The following is an 18411-nucleotide window of genomic DNA, read 5'->3' on the forward strand; positions in this document are numbered from 1 at the left end:
TTTTTTCCTTCAATGGTTAAACAATTATTCGGGTACAAACTAATAAATTAAATATTACTATAAGCTAACAAATAGATTCAAAATAATTTATTAGAAAATCATGTATAAGAAAGTTTTATTTAAGAAAAAAATCGTAAAGTTTAAGGAGGTTGGGAAGCGCGCGATCTCCAATCAAATCATTTCACTAAGAAGAAAGCAGAATTAAAAACACACACACAGGAGTACAAGATGTGTTGGCTAGCTAGAAATAGTTGGGCACTGCTTTTCTGTATCCGTACTCCTAGTCCTAGGCCGCCAATATTTTCCCACCCAGCGCCCACGGGCCACACACAGCAGCACAACAGGAATTCCCATGGCGCACACCGTACGAGCCTTCAACCTCCTGCGACCCAGTCAACCAGACGCATCCGTTTGTCCCCAGACGGCGAAAAGCAAACACGTACGCGTCACCACGAGATCGAAAAGCTGAAAGCTCCCGCACCCCGCAACGGCGCGTCGGTCGGAGATCGACGCGCGCGCGCGGCGCGAGTCGGCAGATTGCCACTTGGCCGGCCGGCTGGCTTGAACGTGCCCGTACGTCGCGGTCCATCATTCGCTCGCCCGGCCGATTGACTTCCGGGCAACGTACGTATGTATGTAGGGCAGCACGTGGCCGGCGCAGGCTTCTGGCGGGCCGTCGCCACGTGAAGCGCACACTGGGCTTCGGGCCAGCGCCGCAAGCCGCGCGCGCGCGACCACGTGCGCCCGGGGTCCCGGGGTCCCGGTGAGGTCGACCGCGAGCGTGCACAGGACGCTGCAGCAAAGCGTTGTGTGTGTGTGTGTGTGGTGGACGCGCGCCGCGCGTGGGGATCAGAATCGTCAACCGGGATAGCGGCCGGCGGCGGCGCGTGCAAAAGCAAAGACGTCACGTACGTACGTACTTATCCGGCGGAGCTTGAGCTAGACGCGCAGGCGATTCGTGGCCGCTACGCCTTTGCAGATATCGATCCTGCGAATCTGCGGTAGATCCTTTTGATCTGTGGACGAATTTCACCGCTGCGCATGTAGCCGTCACACGTTTTTACTTCATTCGTTGCAATTTAAATTTAATTTTTTGAGGATTATTTACAAATGTTACACCGGTACAGCTGCGTCTCGTGGTGCCCGCCCTTGCGCGCACCAACCGTGTGCTCTGCGGGCCGCCTTGAGCCACCGTGCCTGTATGGGCTCCTGGAAGGAATAAGTTCAACAGTAGTCCGTCAACTTTACGTCGAGTTTGTTTGACATCCCTAAATCCAATACCAGAAATCTTCAGCCCTAAATTATACAAAACCGTGTAATTTAGATTTCATGACGGTATCGATATCTAGTTTCGCTGACGTGTCATCCTAGTCAACAAAATAAAATATTTAAAAATGAGGAGCTCACGTGTCAGCCTTTCTTTCTTCTCTTTTCTTCCATGGCACGCAGACCAAGCGCAACGAGGAGGTCAATGATGTCGTCCTCGGCGTCAGGGAAGCGGGCTAGGAAGGCCAGTGGCGGCAGGCGAGCGTGGAAACAGCAATAGCTCGCCGTTAGCAGCACCAGCCGGCCACCGCTACCGTCCCCCATCTCCCGCCGCCCGCCTCTCCCTCTCCCACCCTCTCCACACACCGCACCGGCGGGAAATGGAGGGAGAAGCGGGAGGCGGTGGGTAGAGCGGCGGCGGAGGAGGAGGGGGAGCGCTATTTCCGGCCAGTGAGCTGGGTTGGTGTTGCCGAAGTTGGGTCGCGATGAGGCGCCAATAGCATTAGCCGGACGCCGGCCGCCACTCCTCCTTCCTCCACCCCCTTCTCTTGCCAGCGCGACGCGTGGAGAGGGTCTCTCCCACCAGAGAGGCAGCCCCCTCTCTCCCATCTCTCGCTGGCGGGGCAGACCCCCTCTCGCCCCCTTTCCCTCTTAGGCGCCGGCACGGCACCACCACCATCGTCGTCCTCGCCAGATCCCTCCACCGCCGCGCCTAGTCCCTCCTCTGCGCTGGCACCCAGCCCACCACGGCCGCCGACGCCCTCCACCTGCAAAAATGAACCATCATCACCAACAGAAGCAGGAGTCATCTACCAACGTCGCTGGCGGCGTGCAAGCGAAGAGCCTTTTGTTGTTGCTTCGTGCTAGGTTTCGTCTGCTTGCCGACCTGACGAGTGGCGCCATCACCACGGAGAGCCTGCGGCGAAGCGCGGCGAGTGTGCTGGGGTTGGGGGGCGGCGCTGTCGGTGGCGAGATTACGGTGGAGGAGACGACTGCCATGGTGCAAGAAGGCGACCAGGACAGCGACAACACGTTGAGCAAGGTGGAGTTCTACGTGCTGATGGTGCGGCTCAGCCCTGGTATCATGGGCGACACCGAGGGCTGGCATGACGAGGCCATCGCCAACAAGCTCCTCCACTCGACGCTGCTAGTCTAGATCGTCCCACGGGAAAGGGGGAATAGGATGCCGATTGGCCCCGCTGCCCCCCCACCTCTAAGATGATGGGGCTGATAGGTGGGCCCCACATTTTTTTCTTCTCACACTTACATGTGGGACCCATATATTATTTTTATTTTTTATTTTCTGACTAGAATGCCATGTCAGCGAAACCAAACATCTATAGTGCCATGGGACCTAAATTGTACGTTTTATATAGTTTAGGGGTGAAAATTTCTGATATTGAGGATAAGGAATGTCAAACAAACTCGGTGTAAAGTTGAGGGATGGCAAGTGAACTTATTCCCTCCTCCAACACCGGTAGAGCCACAAGTTGGGCCATGCGGACTGCCAGCTAGTTTGTGGCCCATGTGGGCATGATTTACTGTGCCACCTCTGTATTGAGGGTTCCTATTTGGAAAAAGTACACCCAAGGTCCCTCGACTTGTCATCGGGATATAAAAACGTCCTCGAACCGTAAAACCAGATATACGAGGTTCCTTAACTATACAAAACCGGTCATCCGAGGTCCAAGGCCAGTATTGATGCCGGATTTGTCCTATGTGGCGGCTGAGTCAGCGTGGGACCCACAAGGGCCCCACGTGTCAGCCTGTCCAGGTCATCCTACTCTCTCTTTCCCCTCTTCTCTCCCTTCCTCCTCCCTCTCTCACTCTTCTCTCTCTGGCTCTGGGCAAGACGGGTGGGGAGGAGAGCAAAGCGGTGGCAAGGAGGAGAGCAAGGCGGTGACGCGGCGATGATGCGGGAGCAGGGGAGGGGCGTCGGTGGCGGCGAGAGGAGCTTGGCGGCTGCGGTGGGAGCAAGGCGATGGGGAGGAGAGCAAGGAGCGGTGGCGAGGGGAGGAAGGCGGTGACGCGGCAACGACGCGGGAGTAGGGGAGGGGCGGTGGAGTCGGCGGCGGCGAGAGGAGCTTGGCGGCCACGGGGGAGCAAGCGACGGGGAGGGGAGCAAGGCGGTGGCGGGAGGGGGAGGAGGGGGAGGGAGCAAGATGGAGGGGAGGAGAGCAATACGGCAATGCGGTAGCCGCACCAAGTCCGCCGCCCTTCTCCCTGATGGTTGCCAGCGGGAAAGGAGGGAGCAGCGCGCGGCGGCGTCGGCGGGAGAGGAGGGAGCGGCGCCACCACTTTCACTAGCGCCCACAGCGACAGCTTGCCAGCGTCGCTTGCCATGGCGACGACGACAACCGTGGATGCGGCGGTGCTGGTGCTGGCCTCGACGTCCTTGCTGCCCGGCGTCGCTGCCATGGCTTCAGCCAAGGACGGTGTGGCCAGCGAGGTCGAGGCGAGGCGCCGTCCGTTTGCCAGCCCTGCACCCCCACATCCGCTCCCCAATACGACATCCACTCCATGCCTCGCAAGACGGCTCGACGGTGGCGGCAGCCTAGGAGGACGGGAGCGGTGGCGCACCAAGTCGCTGCCGCGGGAGAAGAGGAGGGCGTCGGCAGCGAGAGTGTTGGGGGGGAGAGCGAGGACGATTGGGACGCGCCACCGCACGTGGTCGCACGAGGTCGTACACGCGCGGGAGCAGGCGCGCGGCGGTGATGCCGACGTAGAAGCTCCCCGCAGGGGCTTGCAGTTGACGCGCCACGCGGCGTTGCCGATCACCTACGGGAGGAGTAACATGTCCTGCATCAGCCCGATGTGTTGCTCGACGGTGGCGTCGCAGCTGCTGTTCAGCGTGAGGACGACCACGAATAGGGCCAGGTGCGCGCTGGAGCAGTAGACGAACACCTTGTCGTTGCTCGGCACGTGCGCCGCCTCGCCCGGTGAGCGGGCCAGCAGCAGGCGCACCCTCAAGCGCCGCACCTTCCACACGATGCATAGGGTGAGGAAGAACGCAGCGACGGCGAGGATCTTCGCCGTCCGGTCGACGGCCTGGTACGGCCGGTTGTAGCCACCGCTGCAGGAGAAGATGTCGAGGATTTCTTGGATGAATCCGTTGCATAGAGGCATAGAGCGGTTTCCCCTCCCCCACGCAGAAGGAGGATGGGACGTGTCCGACGGCCACTGCGCCTCTTCCCACCGGCTGGCGGCCGCCACCCCCTACCCGTCTTCAGCCGCGCCGTCCTCCTCTCCTCCATCCCAGACTCCTCCCCCGCCACCACACTCGCCGGCGCTGGCTCCGGATTCACGAGCTCCGGACACCCTCATGCTCCCGCCGCCACGTCGCCGGCCGCCCTGGAGGAGAGAAGTGAGAGAGAGAAGGGAGAGGAAGGGAAGAGAGGAGAGGCTGACGTGGCCACGCTTACATGTGGGGCCCACGTGGGTCCCATGCTGACTCGGCCGGCACATAGATCAAAACCGGGGTCAAAACCACCGAAGGACCTCGGGTGACCAGTTTTGTATAGTTAAGGAACTCCGTATATCTGGTTTTGCAGTTCGAGGATGTTTTTTATCCCGATGACAAGTTGAGGGACCTTCGGTGTACTTTTTCCTTCCTATTTAGCGCTAGTAAGCGAAATAGTGCACACCTTATCTAATCTACTATTTTTTTTCTCTCATTGAAAAACTTTAAAGTCGAGATTTAAAAAAACTTTCACGTTAATATTTGAAACTTTCAACTCATATTTGAAAATTTTCAAGTGAATATTTTAAACTTTCAACTCAAGATTTGGAATTTCAACTCATATTTGAAATTTTTTAACTCAGATTGAAAACATTCAACTCAAATTTGAAAAAAATCAAGTCAAGATTTGAAAACTTTCACCTCAAAATTCAAAATATTCAATTTATATTTGAAATCTTTTTTCATCTCAAAATTTAAAATATTCAACTTAAATTTTAAAAACTTTCAACTCAAATTGGAGGTGAATAATTAAATTTATAAAATATCATGAAAAGAAAAATCACTTGTGTGCGTGGAGAAAAAAAAAGTGAGTGGGAGTGAAAAAAAAAAGAAACTAGCGCTAGCACGATTTGGCTGTTGGCAGCGTCTGTGCTGCCAGCGCGTTCGCACTAATTAGCGTTTCTGAACTGTAGGTCTCTTCCACTCGAGAAAACTGCTTTCGTTTTAGTTGTTTGCTTCAAAATTTTCTTGAGTACGCACATTAAGGCCCTGTTTGATTCAGTTTAGAATTATTATAATATGGATTATTAGAAGTAAGCTGAAAGAATCAGATAACTTATTACGATAGATCTCTAATCGAGACGTGCTTCTATGCTCCTCCAGAAAAAAAACTAGCACGAAAGTTAAAGCGCATCAGTGGTTGAGATTAAATGTGGATTAACAGACTAATTGTCATTAGTGGGGGGCATTTTCGTCCATGGAAACTTGAGCCCACATCCAGCCTATCCCACCTCAAGCTACGCCACGCGGCTCCCCCCGCGAACAGTAGCGCCAGCCCGGTGACCCTTCTGTAGCGTCGACCAGTGATTGACTGGATGACTATCGGAGACGTACGCCGGACACAAAAACACCAGCTTCTGTATCATTGGCTTCTCCCAGGAAGAACACACCAACCAAACCCTGCATCTACATATGACAGTACAACAGAAGAACCGAGCTATTAGTCTAGAGAGAGATCTATGCATACACAACGAACCAACCAACAGGAGGCTTAAAGCTACTAATCCACTAGTGTCCGTCGGCGCAGTAGATTGCAGAATATCTAAAATCCCATCTGCATGGCAGCGGCGGCTATTAAGCTAAGCGGTGGTGTTAATTTGATGGCACTAGAACGGATACCCTCATCTCAATTGGGCGGTAAGCCCCATCTCAATCGGGCACAACATCCGTCACAGGCTAGAAATCACTGATGTGTAGAGTTATCTCAATCGGGCAAACAGCCGTCACGGATGAATCTATCTCAATCGGGCCCTAAGTAAAGCCCGTCACCGATAGCTTTGACCCAGACGACCTGTCAAACTATAGCCCGTCACAGATGACCTATCTCAAACGGGCCACAACTAGCGCCCGTCACAGATGACTACTAACCTTTATCGGGCCTAAACTAGAGCACGTCACAAATGATACTCATCTCAATCGGGCCTAAACTAGAGCCCGTCACAGATGACTGCTGACCTCAATCGGGCCTAAACTAGAGCCCGTCACAGATGACCATCATCTTAATTGGGCATTTAGTTATGGCCCATCACTGATGACTATAATCCACAAAAAAAAAATTGTTTTTTGGCTAGCCTCAGGCCTTTGCTAGCCATGCCTGCTGCAAAAATGACAGAAACAAATACAAATATCCAATATCCCCAGCTCCCCAGCATCACCCATTCATATACATATGCATTAACATACACAGACATCAATATATTTCACACAACCACACATTCACAGTCATCTCATATTTCACATCCATTCACATATTTCACATCCATTCAAATATTTATCATATTTCACCTGCAAAACCGAGTTAATTGGATCAAATATTTATTTAGCAAGTCTTAACATAAACATATGAAATATATACATAAATATAAGCATCACAGTTACATCATCACAGTTGCATAATAAGTGTTCATCATTGCCTAAACATAAAAGTTCAACATTGATCATCATTTTAGTTTAAGCCTAAACATTCCTTTGGGGTTAATTATTTCACGGAGGATGAAGCTGGCTATCTCCTCGCGAACCTCCTCAAAGCTGGTAGGCAGAGACTTGGTTATTGTGCCCTACATTGTCATAATTCCAGATTAGTTGATCAATCATATATAAGTACTAAAATGTAGTTAGTCTATCACAATTGAGACCACCGACCTCAAACTCAGCCCAAGTCTTCACCTTTTCTCTGTATAGAAGGCGCATGTTGTGGCACACATGGAATCCGCACTAGTCACCTATTTGTTGCTTCACCGGGAAGACTTTTTTGTAGATGAGGGTGTCATGTCCTGTCTTCCTGAGGCCTCCTCTTTGCACGTATTGGGCCCACGCTTCATCTATCGCTAGTTGAATTGGGATCGAATCATATGCGTTCTTATCAATTCTGGAGTTCAGGTAGTGACATGTACTCCACTTAGGTGTTATGACCAGAAGGATCCAATGGGCACTGCAGCATTAATATAGTGAAAGTTAATTAAGTACTGAAGGAATGTGTCATGCTGTTGTGTATATTTAGATAACACACTGACTATTGATTATAGGCGCACATATTATACTCCTTGTCTCGGCGGGACTACAAGGTGTCGTACGGTCATTCTGGAGATTTGTGATAGTAACCACTTGTGGATCAAGGAAGGCAACTTCCGGTGCATTCTTCTAACACCATTGCCAACTTAACCTACACACAGGATAAACGATCTTGTAAGCGAGTTAATCCGATTGTTATTACCAGATTGAGTTGGGCGACAATACTTACAAGGAGTAGCACTTAAGGAGGCTTGTGTCCACCGCTCGGAGCCTGTAGAGGTCGAATAGATCCTTGAAGTCGACCACGATATAATTTGTTGGACCAAGGAATGGCTTTCCATCGTGCTCTCCAAGGATATCTGTAGCTTTATTTGACTTCCTAGCATTAGATTTCTCCATGTAGTATGCGTGAAGGTCCTTGCAAGCGGTGCCCATTGCGGCAAGCACGTCATCTCCAACCAATGGCATGCCTAGTTGGAACTCCTGTGGAGCGACGTATTTCTTCTTGACCTCTTTGCCCTTAGTCTCTTCCTGGCCCTTGCCCAGATCTAGCTTCCTTGGAGCTAGAAGCGAGGCCTGCACCTTTCCTCCCCTTCCTCTCCCCTTTGCTTCGGGTTTATCGAGAGTAATTCTCTGAGGGGAAGAGTGTGCCTTCCTGCTCTTCTTCATCGGTGGGGGTTCATGAATCGCCTTGCTGTCGGCCTCCGTTCGGTCCTCCCCAAAATCCGTGTCGTACTGCAACTGCACATCGTAAGATTGTGCATGACGATCTTGAGCAGGAGAGGCTGAAGGAGCAGAGGCGGGTCTCTTTGGTGGACGACCGCCTGGTGCAGTGGTTGGCCTCGCTGTAACCCTGATCTCAATGAGGTCCTTGGGCCATTGGATGAAGGTACCACGGGCATTTCCTAGTGAGAGGACCTCGTCGTTCGGTGGATACTTCAGTGGGAACAGCTCGTATTCGGGCTTCACAGAGTCGACTTGAACTTTTGCACAGTCGCCCCTGAGTTGCACTCCATGCACTCTTGTCTCTGGGGTCGGCTTGTACGCAAGTCCCTCGGCTGCTGGAACCGTGAAGGTCAGCATCACCCTAATTGTGAGGGTGCAGCTCGTTGGTTCCTGCGATAGATTCATCAATTTTTTTAGAATATTATATATCATATGGATTCGTTAAGTCTTTCATGCATTGTGGACGAAACTTTTACCGTTATGTGGTCGACGGCGCTGTCGACCGATGTTGGATTTTCTACCAACTCAGTTGATGCACAACTGCTGCGTTTTTGGGTGGGACTTTCTAACTCTTCGTGCGCAGCAGCAGCAGCGGCCAGGGGGTTCTGTTGCTCTTCTCGGATCTCTTGCCTAATCTTGGCCCTCATCGACTCGAGCTTTTCGTCGAATTCAGATGTCAGCTCAGCTCTTATCGACGCCCGGATCTTGGCTTCAAGGCGTGCATCTTTATCCACCTTGTTGGAAGTCCGCTTCTTGTACTGCCACGCGTAGTCTGGAAATCCATACTTCCAGGGAACGGAAGACCCAACACCTCGTGTCCGTCCTCGGTGTTCTTTGTTGCCCAACGCTTTCGTGATGAGGTCATCCTCGCGTCTTTGAGAGCAGGCCTCTTGCGAGGCTTGTTGCTTGGCAACCAACTCCTTTTGCATTACAATTTAGTGGGGTTAAATAAACTGCACGATGGGAAACAATGCGAACATCTAGTTTGACTAGACACTTACTATAGCTTCGTACACTCGTTGATCTTCTGGATTTGGCATGAAGATTGTGCCATCAACATTCTTCTCGTACCTAGCCCTGGCCCAGTTCCTAGCCCGAGGGTGTGGGATATCGCCAAACACGAGCGGCGTATTCGATTCCTCCGCTTCTTCATCCTCATGCTGCAATTCCTCTTCCTTACCGGCATATCCGGCGGTGCCAAGCCGGTGCGGATGCAGGTTCTTGGTTTGGAGCAAGCGATATGCCTCGCTACTAGCTCTGGACTCGGGGGTCGACTTCTTCGCATGGAATTCCTCCTAGACTTGTTCTGTGATCCAAGGAAATTTCTCTCTTGGATCTGGATTCGCCGGCTTGTAGACGAACTCACCGACTAGCTTAGTCTTGAAGTTCTTCCAAGCATTGCCCATAACCTTGAAAGCAGCCCGCCTGATATGGTCCTCATGCTCCGCAGGATAATCGATGCTCTCCTTGAATGTTAGCCAAGCAATGTCCTTCTCTGCGGTCGGCACGTGCTTGATGTCATCTTGTAGAATACTAAATTTCTGCCTCCCTATAACCCCGCAGATAGACCTAAATCGGCTCTATATTTTCTTTAGAGATGTCAGCAACCCTACTTGGTCCACCGCTGTTATGCGGAACCGTTCCTTAGGGATTTTGTTCCCTGTCCTAGGAGTACGTGCCCTTGAGGACCCCCTAGTTGTCGTCGACAGTGGTTCGCTTGCTGAGACATCGTCTACTTTTTTTCAAAATAACGAAAATACACAATTCAATGCTTCAATGGCTTAGAATCCAAAGTTCTAAAATCACTTATTCACATAAATAAACTGAATTGGATATCACATATAAATAAATTAAACATTTTATCTATTCATCTATTCATCCACATTCATCTCTAATCATCTATTCATCCACATTCATCTATCCATAAACATTCATCTATTCAAACACATTCATCTATAAATCTATTCATCCACATGTAAAATGAATTGAATATCACATATAAATAAATTAAATATTTCATCTATTCATCTATTCATCCACATTCATTTATAATCATCTATTCATCCATATTCATCTATCCATACACATTCAACTATTAAAACACATTCATCTAATCATCTATCGAATCACATTCATATATTCATCATTCATGCACGATGGAGGACTCACCTTGGGCTTGGTGGAGGCGGCAGGCTCGGTGGCAGCGGCGCCGGGCTCAGTGGAGGGCGTCACCGGGGTCGGTGGTGGCTGCGCCGGGCTCGTTGAAGGCAGCGTCAGGCGTCGGAGGCTCGGTGGAGGCGACGGCGTGCTCGGTGGAGGCGGCGTCGGGCGTCGGAGGCTTGGTGGAGGAGGAGTTGGCGGCGGCGGCGGCCTCGATGGCGGCGGCGCCGGGCTCGGTGGAGGGCGTCGCCAGGGTCGGTGGTGGCTGTGCCAGGCTCAGTGGAAGCGGCGGCGTGCTCGGTGAAGGTGGCGTCGAGCGTCGGAGAGGAGGAGGCAATGACGACGAGGAAGGATGTCGCCGGGCTCGGTGGGGGTTGTCGGTGAGGAGGCGGCGGCAGTCCGATTGGAGGGCGGAAGAGGCTCGGTGGCAGCGCCCGTGGGGTCGGTGGCGACGGCGGCGGGTTCGGCGATGGAGTACGACGGCGGCGCTAGGGTTCAAAGGTGGCGGGAAACTGTAACGGGACTTAGAAAAATTTTCGATCCGACCTGAGAAACCCTAGTTATAGTAGAGCGATGAGTCATCTCAATCGGGCTTTGCAGTATGGCTCGTCACAGATGACACATCGGTGACGGGTTCCATACTAATGCCCGATTGAGATGACATTCAGGCCCGTCACGGATGACTCATCGGTGACGGGCCCTAAGATAATGCCCGATAGAGATAGATTTTTCTCTATCGGGCTTTAACAAAGGCCCGTCACCGATAACTATTTTTCCATTTGTCCATACAAGTCTTTATATTTGTGAGTACAAAATATATAGCTACTATATGATAATTCATTTTATTAGTCATAATACATTTTCGGATAGTAAATGATTTCAAATCGAAATATGGTCAACAACAAAATTGTAGAGGTTATCAAGATCTACAACTTTTATTTTGGTCATTTGTCCATATAACTTTGTTCCCAACAGCTTGAAATTGATTTTGACAATATGATAAATTAAAATAGCATTTGTAAATAGTAAATGATTTCAAATGAAAAAGTCAACAACAACAAAGTTGATCCTCTCATCAAGATCTACAACTTTTATTTTGGTCATTTGTCTATATAACTTTGTTTCCAACAGCTTGAAATTGATTTTGACAATATGACAAATCTAAATAACATTTGTAAATACTACATGATTTCAAATGGAAATATGGTCAACAACAAAGTTGATCCTCTCATCAAGATCTACAACTTTTATTTTGGTCACTTCTTCATCCGACAAAGTGATAGTTATATTATTAAAAAAATCATATTTCTCTCATCTAGTTTATAAACATCAACACAGATATGTCAATTTTGTAAACATTGGTACTATCACTTTGTCGATGAAGAAGTGTCCAAAATAAAAGTTGTAGATCTTGATATGTTGTGCAACTTTGTTGTTTATGGCTTTCCCATTTGAAATCATTTAGTATTTACAAATGTTGTTTAAATTTGTCATATATTCAAATTCAATTTCAAGTTGTTGGGAACAAAGTTATATAGAAAAGTGACCAAAACAAAAGTTGTAGATCTTGATGAGAGGATCAACTTTGTTGTTGACCATATTTCTATTTGAAATCATTTAGTATTTACAAATGCTGTTTAGATTTGTCATATTGTCAAAATCAATTTCAAGCTGTTGGGAACAAAAGTTATATAGACAAATGACCAAAATAAAAGTTGTAGATCTTGATAACCTCTACAATTTTGTTGTTGGCCATATTTCAATTTGAAATCATTTACTATCCGAAAATGTATTATGACTAATAAAATGAATTATTATACAGCAGCTATATATTTTGTACAGCAGCTATATATTTTGTGAAACTTCGGCCCGATTGAGATTACTTCCTTGTGACGGCCCGCAAATTCCAATCTTGTTAGGGGTTATCACGGATGAAAGGATCTGGTGTTGGTGGCCGTGAACGAGGCAGCAGCGACCGGCAGAGAAGGCTTTGGGCGGTGCCTGACCGACGCAGACCTCGACGAGCTGAGGGGCTCCTTCGAGCTCGGGTTCGGTTTCGACGAGGAGAAAGGAGGCGCCGGCCTCTGCGACACCCTCCCGGCCCTCGACCTCTACTTCACCGTCAACCGGCAGCGCCTCTCCGACGGCTCCAAGCTGCGGAGCCCCACGTCGACGCTGTCGTCGTCCACGCTGATCTCCGGCGCGTCATCGAGCCCTCAGTTTTCCCCACGCCGACGCATGGACGATCTTCTCTCCAGGTGACAACCCTCAGCTGATCAAGACACGGCTGAGGCACTGGGCTCAGGTGGTGGCTTGCTCCGTCAAGCATGGCTGCTGATGAGTCCTCCTAGTGATATCGATCAATACATCTTACCCTTATCAACCGTACACTGTTACCGAGAGAAAGACTGGCCTCGTGACTTCAGTCGGCGTGTCTCGTTGTCCGTCTGAATATTTGTCGTGTACAGATCGATCGAGGCTTAGTGCGTCTGCACTATGAATTTGATTGTACACAGTACACCGATTCTTTCATCTGCTGGCCTGCCGTCTCCCTTGATATGATTTGTGGCTTGCTGCTTGCAATTGCCTCTTCCTTCCTGCCAATTCCATGGCAGCCCCGGCTGAGATCACAAATCTCTAGCCTGTAGGCCACATATCGATTACGAATGGACAATGCAGGTAACTAACCTCCAAAGGGGAAATAGCATAAATATACAGAGATAAGAGATGCAACTATAAATATGTGACCACCTGGTAACAAACATGATGGAAATGCCAGCAACCACAAGACAATGTATTCTCAGAGAGCAGGTAATATCTGGAATTGTTTGGACCAATTCTTTGAAAACAAGGTATACACATTGAAATGGACCAATGAATGAGTCGTGTACTCATAATCGGAAGTGCGATCAGCCTCATCGAAAATTGCAATATATACTACTAAAAGATTTCTATGACATTGCTTATTTCGATGAAGTCAGCTCCAAAAATACTTCGGAATGCAGGATTTTTTGAGGAATTTTACAGGAAATGAAATTCCAGCAAAGGAGGATAATTCATGTCTCAAAGGAAATGAACTAATTTTACAGGAATGCAGGAAATGAACTAATTCATGTTCCAAAGGAGGCCACTCTACTGCACCACCTAGTCAGGAACTCAGGACTCAGACTCAGGACTACAGTATAGATTGAAATCAATTTTGTCTAGTCTCTCATGCAGAAACTGCTGTACATAGCAACAAGTGTTGATAGACTGTGGAAGACTAATAATGGTTCTTAACTTAGGTATGCCAGAGACGCATCTGCCTATGCCTTCCAGAATAGATTACTTGCAGAACAAAGTATGTACAATGATTGGGACAAATAAAGATAGCATAAGAGAAATTCCCGAATCTAGTTACGATTCTTGGTAAAGAAAATTATCAGGATTTTCATACCACCCAGCAGGTGAAGCAGAGTGAGCAGAGCCCGCATCAAAAAATTCTTGTTCGGTACAAAGGTCAATGCCTTAGCTTTAAAACAACACAAAGGGCAACGCTGGTTGATCCATTCTACATATCCAGGTCATCTTATCAGTGCCATATAGGCTGTAGAACAAAATTTCCCAAGTTGATCATATGCTTGTGCTGCAGAAGCGATCAAATTATCCAAAGAAGCAAACATGAGGCAAATGAACCCTGAATAATTTGAAAGATTTCAGTACATATAGAGCATTCTACACAGATTACAGATGTGTTAGACCAACCTATTATATGTCAGGGAAACTACTCATAATTGTACAGCCTTGTCCATACTCACAATGATATGATGAAAACTAGGGGACATTTTGTGGTGCCTGAAATTGTAAGTACTAGAAGTACCTTTACTTTTTAGAAATATTGACAGGAAGGTATTAGTCACATTAAAGTGACTAGCAATTGATGTGTTCCAAGTGGATATACCTTAGTACCTTAAGCATTGTATACATCTTGAAAAAAAAAAGGTAAAGTCAATTGATCCGCATATAATGAAGATAAAAAAAACCATGGCAACAACACTACAACAGAATTATTTCATTGATCAACTATGTGTACTTTCAAAGCATTTGAATGGTCATGGGAGATATAGCTAGAATATGGGACAAATGAAACTTAATCAAATTCAAATAATTACTGGATGAAATATTCTCAATACAACTAGATGCAGCTAACAGTTTTTCCTTCTTAACATAGCTCCCAATATGCTGTCTAACAGTAAGCTCTTTCTGACAATTCGCCCAACAGAGTAGCTTCAATTTGCTACTCATAAAGTGAAGCAAAAGAAAATATGTTCAAGTGCTTGTCTAATTCTGAACTTCTACAAGTTGTACAACAATCAAATTGTCTGTTAATCCAGAGTTCACATCTAACCTACTTCACATAAACGTTATTAACAATCAATTCAACAGTCACAACAATTAGTAAAGGTTTGGTTGCTACTAAAACTTTCGAAGTAACTATTCAGCAGCATACAATATCTTCATTCTTGTCATGCTTTATTAATGTTTCAGCAAACTTACAAAGCACAAGCAATGACAAATTTTATTTGCTCTACATCAGCAGACATTTGTTGCATTTGCATCAACATTGGAGGCAGTGCTACATTTTTCATGATACACATTACAGCAATTTCCAGACAGTTAAATGCCAGAATTAGGATTGAACTTTCTATTATAAAACATGATAGTAATGTCAAATTTTGTCAGGACAAACTGCACAGACCATAAGACATGCATTACAGATACCATCAAAACTATCTTCAAACGACTGACACCAGATCTGAGCAGTAAAAAGTATGACATGTTTAACTGTGGTTTTGAGTCAGAAAATAAAACTCTCTACAGGTTCCCTCAAAAAGCAGTCATTCGCTACGCTTAACAGTTAAGATCAAGCAACATTTTTGTAACAATCAGAACAGTCTCCTATTTACATTTGACCTTTTTTGTCTTTAGCAGGAAAGAACAGAAGATGGTTCAAAACATTAACATGACTATAGATGATATGAATAAGAAATTTGTATTCGCTAACCTATAACTTGTATGCTCAGCGACAACTGAAGAATGCAGTATTGGCAGTATCTGCAGAGTTCATTGATGAAGCATTTGGTACTGGCTGTAGAAGAACTGGTGGCATCTTATCTGGTACCAATATCAACGGTGCAGTACCATCAAGCATACTGACTACCCTTCGCATACCAGGCCGCTTCCGGCAGTCTGGATGTACACAACACAGACCCACAAGCAGCACCCGTCGCATCTCATCTGCAACAAATCGTCCCTGGAGCCGCCGGTCTGCTGCATCAACCAGCCTTCGACGACCCCATAGAGTCCACACCCAATTAACAACAGAGATTCCCCTCTCAGCAGGCCTTCGTCCAGTGGCCACTTCCAGAGCAAGCACCCCAAAGCTGTACACATCAGACCGCTCTGTAGCCACCCCTGTATGAACATATTCTGGTGCAAGGTACCCCAGTGTGCCTGCTGGCTGTGTTGTAAGTGGCAACCCACCATGGCTCACAGTGCGAGCAAGGCCAAAATCACCCAGCCGAGCATTGAACTCTGCATCAAGCATAACATTTGATGACTTGACATCACGATGTATAATCCGGTTCTCACACTCATCATGCAGATATGCTAGCGCTGATGCAACACCATATATAGCCCTGAACCGTGCCTCCCAGGGAAGTGTTGCCCCACCCAGTGTGTGCAATGCAGAGTCTAGATTCCCGTTGGGCATGAACTCATAAACAAGCACAAGCTCATCCTTACTTCTGCACCACCCAGCAAGCGGCACGAGATTTGGGTGATGAGGGCAATTAAGCATGGCCTTGAGCTCACTGTCAAATGCCTTGGTGCACGATCCAATAGCCTGAAACCGTTTGACAGCAACCCTCGACCCAGAGGGGAGCACCCCCTCATACACAGTAGCACCAGAGCCACCAACGCCGATCACATTGCCACTGTCAAAGCCCTTTGTTGCTGCCCATGCCACTTCCATAGAGAGTGTCGCTTCCCCCATATCCTCGCTTGCCACTGCATGTTCTTGATTTTTGCGGCGCACTGACCGGCCAAGCAAGACAGCAGAACCAACGACGACAAGGCCCAGCAATACCATACCACCGAGGACTCCGCCAAGCACCTTGTAGAACAGATGGCGGCGGCGGTGGTTAGGGTGAGGGGGAGGGGGAGGGGAAGGGGGAGGGGGAGAGGGAGAGGGAGAGGGAGGGGGAGGGAGAGGCTGGTTATTGGGTGGCATTGGGCCTATGTACTTGGTCGGCGGCGGGGCGTATGAAGAGTTGGGGAAGCCGAAGGTGCGGAAGGTCCAGCGCTCGACGACGTGAAGCGCAGCGCCGTTGCCATTGGAGGCCGAAAACCCCGCGTACATGTAGGTGCGCAGGAGGCCGGAGAGGTCGACATCGGCCGAGAGGGCGGGCTTCTCGGGGCGGCGGGACGGCGAGTAGGACAGCCATACGTTGAGGCGGCGGCGCGGCGCGCGGTACTCAACCCAGGCGGTGATGGGCACGCCGGCCTTGAGGTCGACGCCTGGTTGCGCGGACGCGACGGAGAAGATGGAGCCCGCGTCGAGCGCGACGTGGTTGCCGTCCGGGTCATGCAGCGCCACGTCGAGGTGGGTGTCGATCTCGACGGCGACGGTGGAGACGTCGCGGAGCTCCCCCTCGTCGGAGGCGGATGAGGAGGGGAACAGGCCAAGGAACCCGTTGGAAGCGCCGAGGAAAGTGCGGGAGGAGGTGAGGAGGAACGCGAGGCCGTCGCCGTAGGTGGGGGAGGGCGTGATGCGGAAGGTGAAGCGGGTGGAGAAGGAGGCCGGGGTAGCGGCACGCGAGGCGGAGGCGGAGGCGGCCGCGTCCTGGGGCAGGAGGAGGCGCACGGGCTCCGAGAAGAGAGCGCGGCCGGCGCCGACGCCGTCGCGGGAAGGGGTGGTGAGCGCGACGCCGGCCGCGCCCGGGAGGAGCGAGGCTGAGCCGAGGAGCGTGAGGTTGCTCGCCCACGAGATGCGGCGGTAGGAGGAGGCGGGGGCCGCAGCGATGCTCGACGCGGCGGCGGCGGAGAGTGGGCGGACGGCAAGGAGGAGGATGAAGAGGAGGGGGAGGCGCCTACAGCGTGGAGGCATGGCGATGGCGCTGCTAGGTGGTCACATTGTGTGCGGAAGAAGCCATGGATGGCGTGGGCACGCGAGGAGGTGGAGCTCGAGAAACCGTCGAGAATGGCGGTGGGGATAGAGGATTTGGGGAAGACAGAGAAGGGTTTTGCAATATGTTCTGATGACATGTGGGGTCCAGACACCCGCAGGCCACGCTGCGAAGCGAACGGATGGAAGACGATGCTCAATCTGGTCCGTTCAGTGGAAATCGTGGGGTAGGGAGCAGGGATTTGTTTTCCTGAGTTGCTGACCACTGACCAGCCTGGTGACAGCTATGAGAATTCCGAGAGTTAATTCAATCCATACGGCAAATATACTATCTCAGATAAATGTAATTACGATTCTTCTATTAGTAATCATGCCATTGAAATATTGCAAAATTTAAATTGTGCCACTGTCGTTATATTTTCCATTCATCTCTTTTCTTTTATGTCTTCTTCATTCTCTCTTCCCATTTTCTTGCGTTGCGACGGCGGGGTAGCAGTGCGAGCGGCGACGGCGACGGAGGCGTGGCAGGTGGCGACTCGAGGACGGGACAGCGGGCAGCGACCCAGCAGCAACGACAACGATGACGACACTCTAGCGTACGCGGGGAGTGGGAGCGGGAGCAGCAGCAGAACCCGGTGACGGCAGCACTCCGGTGCACGCGGGGAGCGGGGTGGAAACAACAGAATTCCTTGCGGCGGTGCCCTCTTCGTCAGAGATCCATGCGGCGCGGACCCGAGGTAGAGCTCACTGGGGTCGGGATTCTTCTCCAACTTTGGCTCATCGACGGTCTCTCGTGTCCACCTGCATCATCTCTCTGCTCACTCATCAAAGCAATTGAACTCAG

General features: G+C 49.6%; 2 protein-coding genes and 1 pseudogene across 3 annotated transcripts; 2 read left to right on the forward strand and 1 right to left on the reverse strand.

Moving 5' to 3' along the window:
- The first annotated feature begins 2041 nt into the window (after positions 1-2041).
- Positions 2042-2422, forward strand: LOC127761284 (calcium-binding protein KRP1-like). Its single transcript, XM_052285557.1, has one exon. The coding sequence runs from the start codon at positions 2042-2044 to the stop codon at positions 2420-2422; it is 381 nt and encodes a 126-aa protein (XP_052141517.1).
- A 7969-nt stretch (positions 2423-10391) lies between these two features.
- Positions 10392-12807, forward strand: LOC127762519 (uncharacterized; annotated as a pseudogene).
- A 1081-nt stretch (positions 12808-13888) lies between these two features.
- LOC127761483 (L-type lectin-domain containing receptor kinase S.7) lies at positions 13889-17720 on the reverse strand. 2 transcript variants are annotated; one of them, XM_052285781.1, is made up of 2 exons: positions 15447-17720; positions 13889-14027 (listed from the first exon to the last, which is right to left on the reverse strand). In XM_052285781.1, the coding sequence occupies exon 1, from the start codon at positions 17547-17549 to the stop codon at positions 15462-15464; it is 2088 nt and encodes a 695-aa protein (XP_052141741.1). In that variant the 5' UTR covers positions 17550-17720; the 3' UTR covers positions 13889-14027; positions 15447-15461. The 2 variants fall into 2 exon arrangements, with proteins under 2 accessions (XP_052141741.1, XP_052141742.1); XM_052285782.1 differs by having other exon boundaries at positions 13965-14078.
- Positions 17721-18411: the final 691 nt, after the last annotated feature.

The sequence above is a fragment of the Oryza glaberrima genome, chromosome 2 (assembly GCF_000147395.1).
Source record: "Oryza glaberrima chromosome 2, OglaRS2, whole genome shotgun sequence".
NCBI classification, from domain to species: domain Eukaryota; kingdom Viridiplantae; phylum Streptophyta; class Magnoliopsida; order Poales; family Poaceae; genus Oryza; species Oryza glaberrima.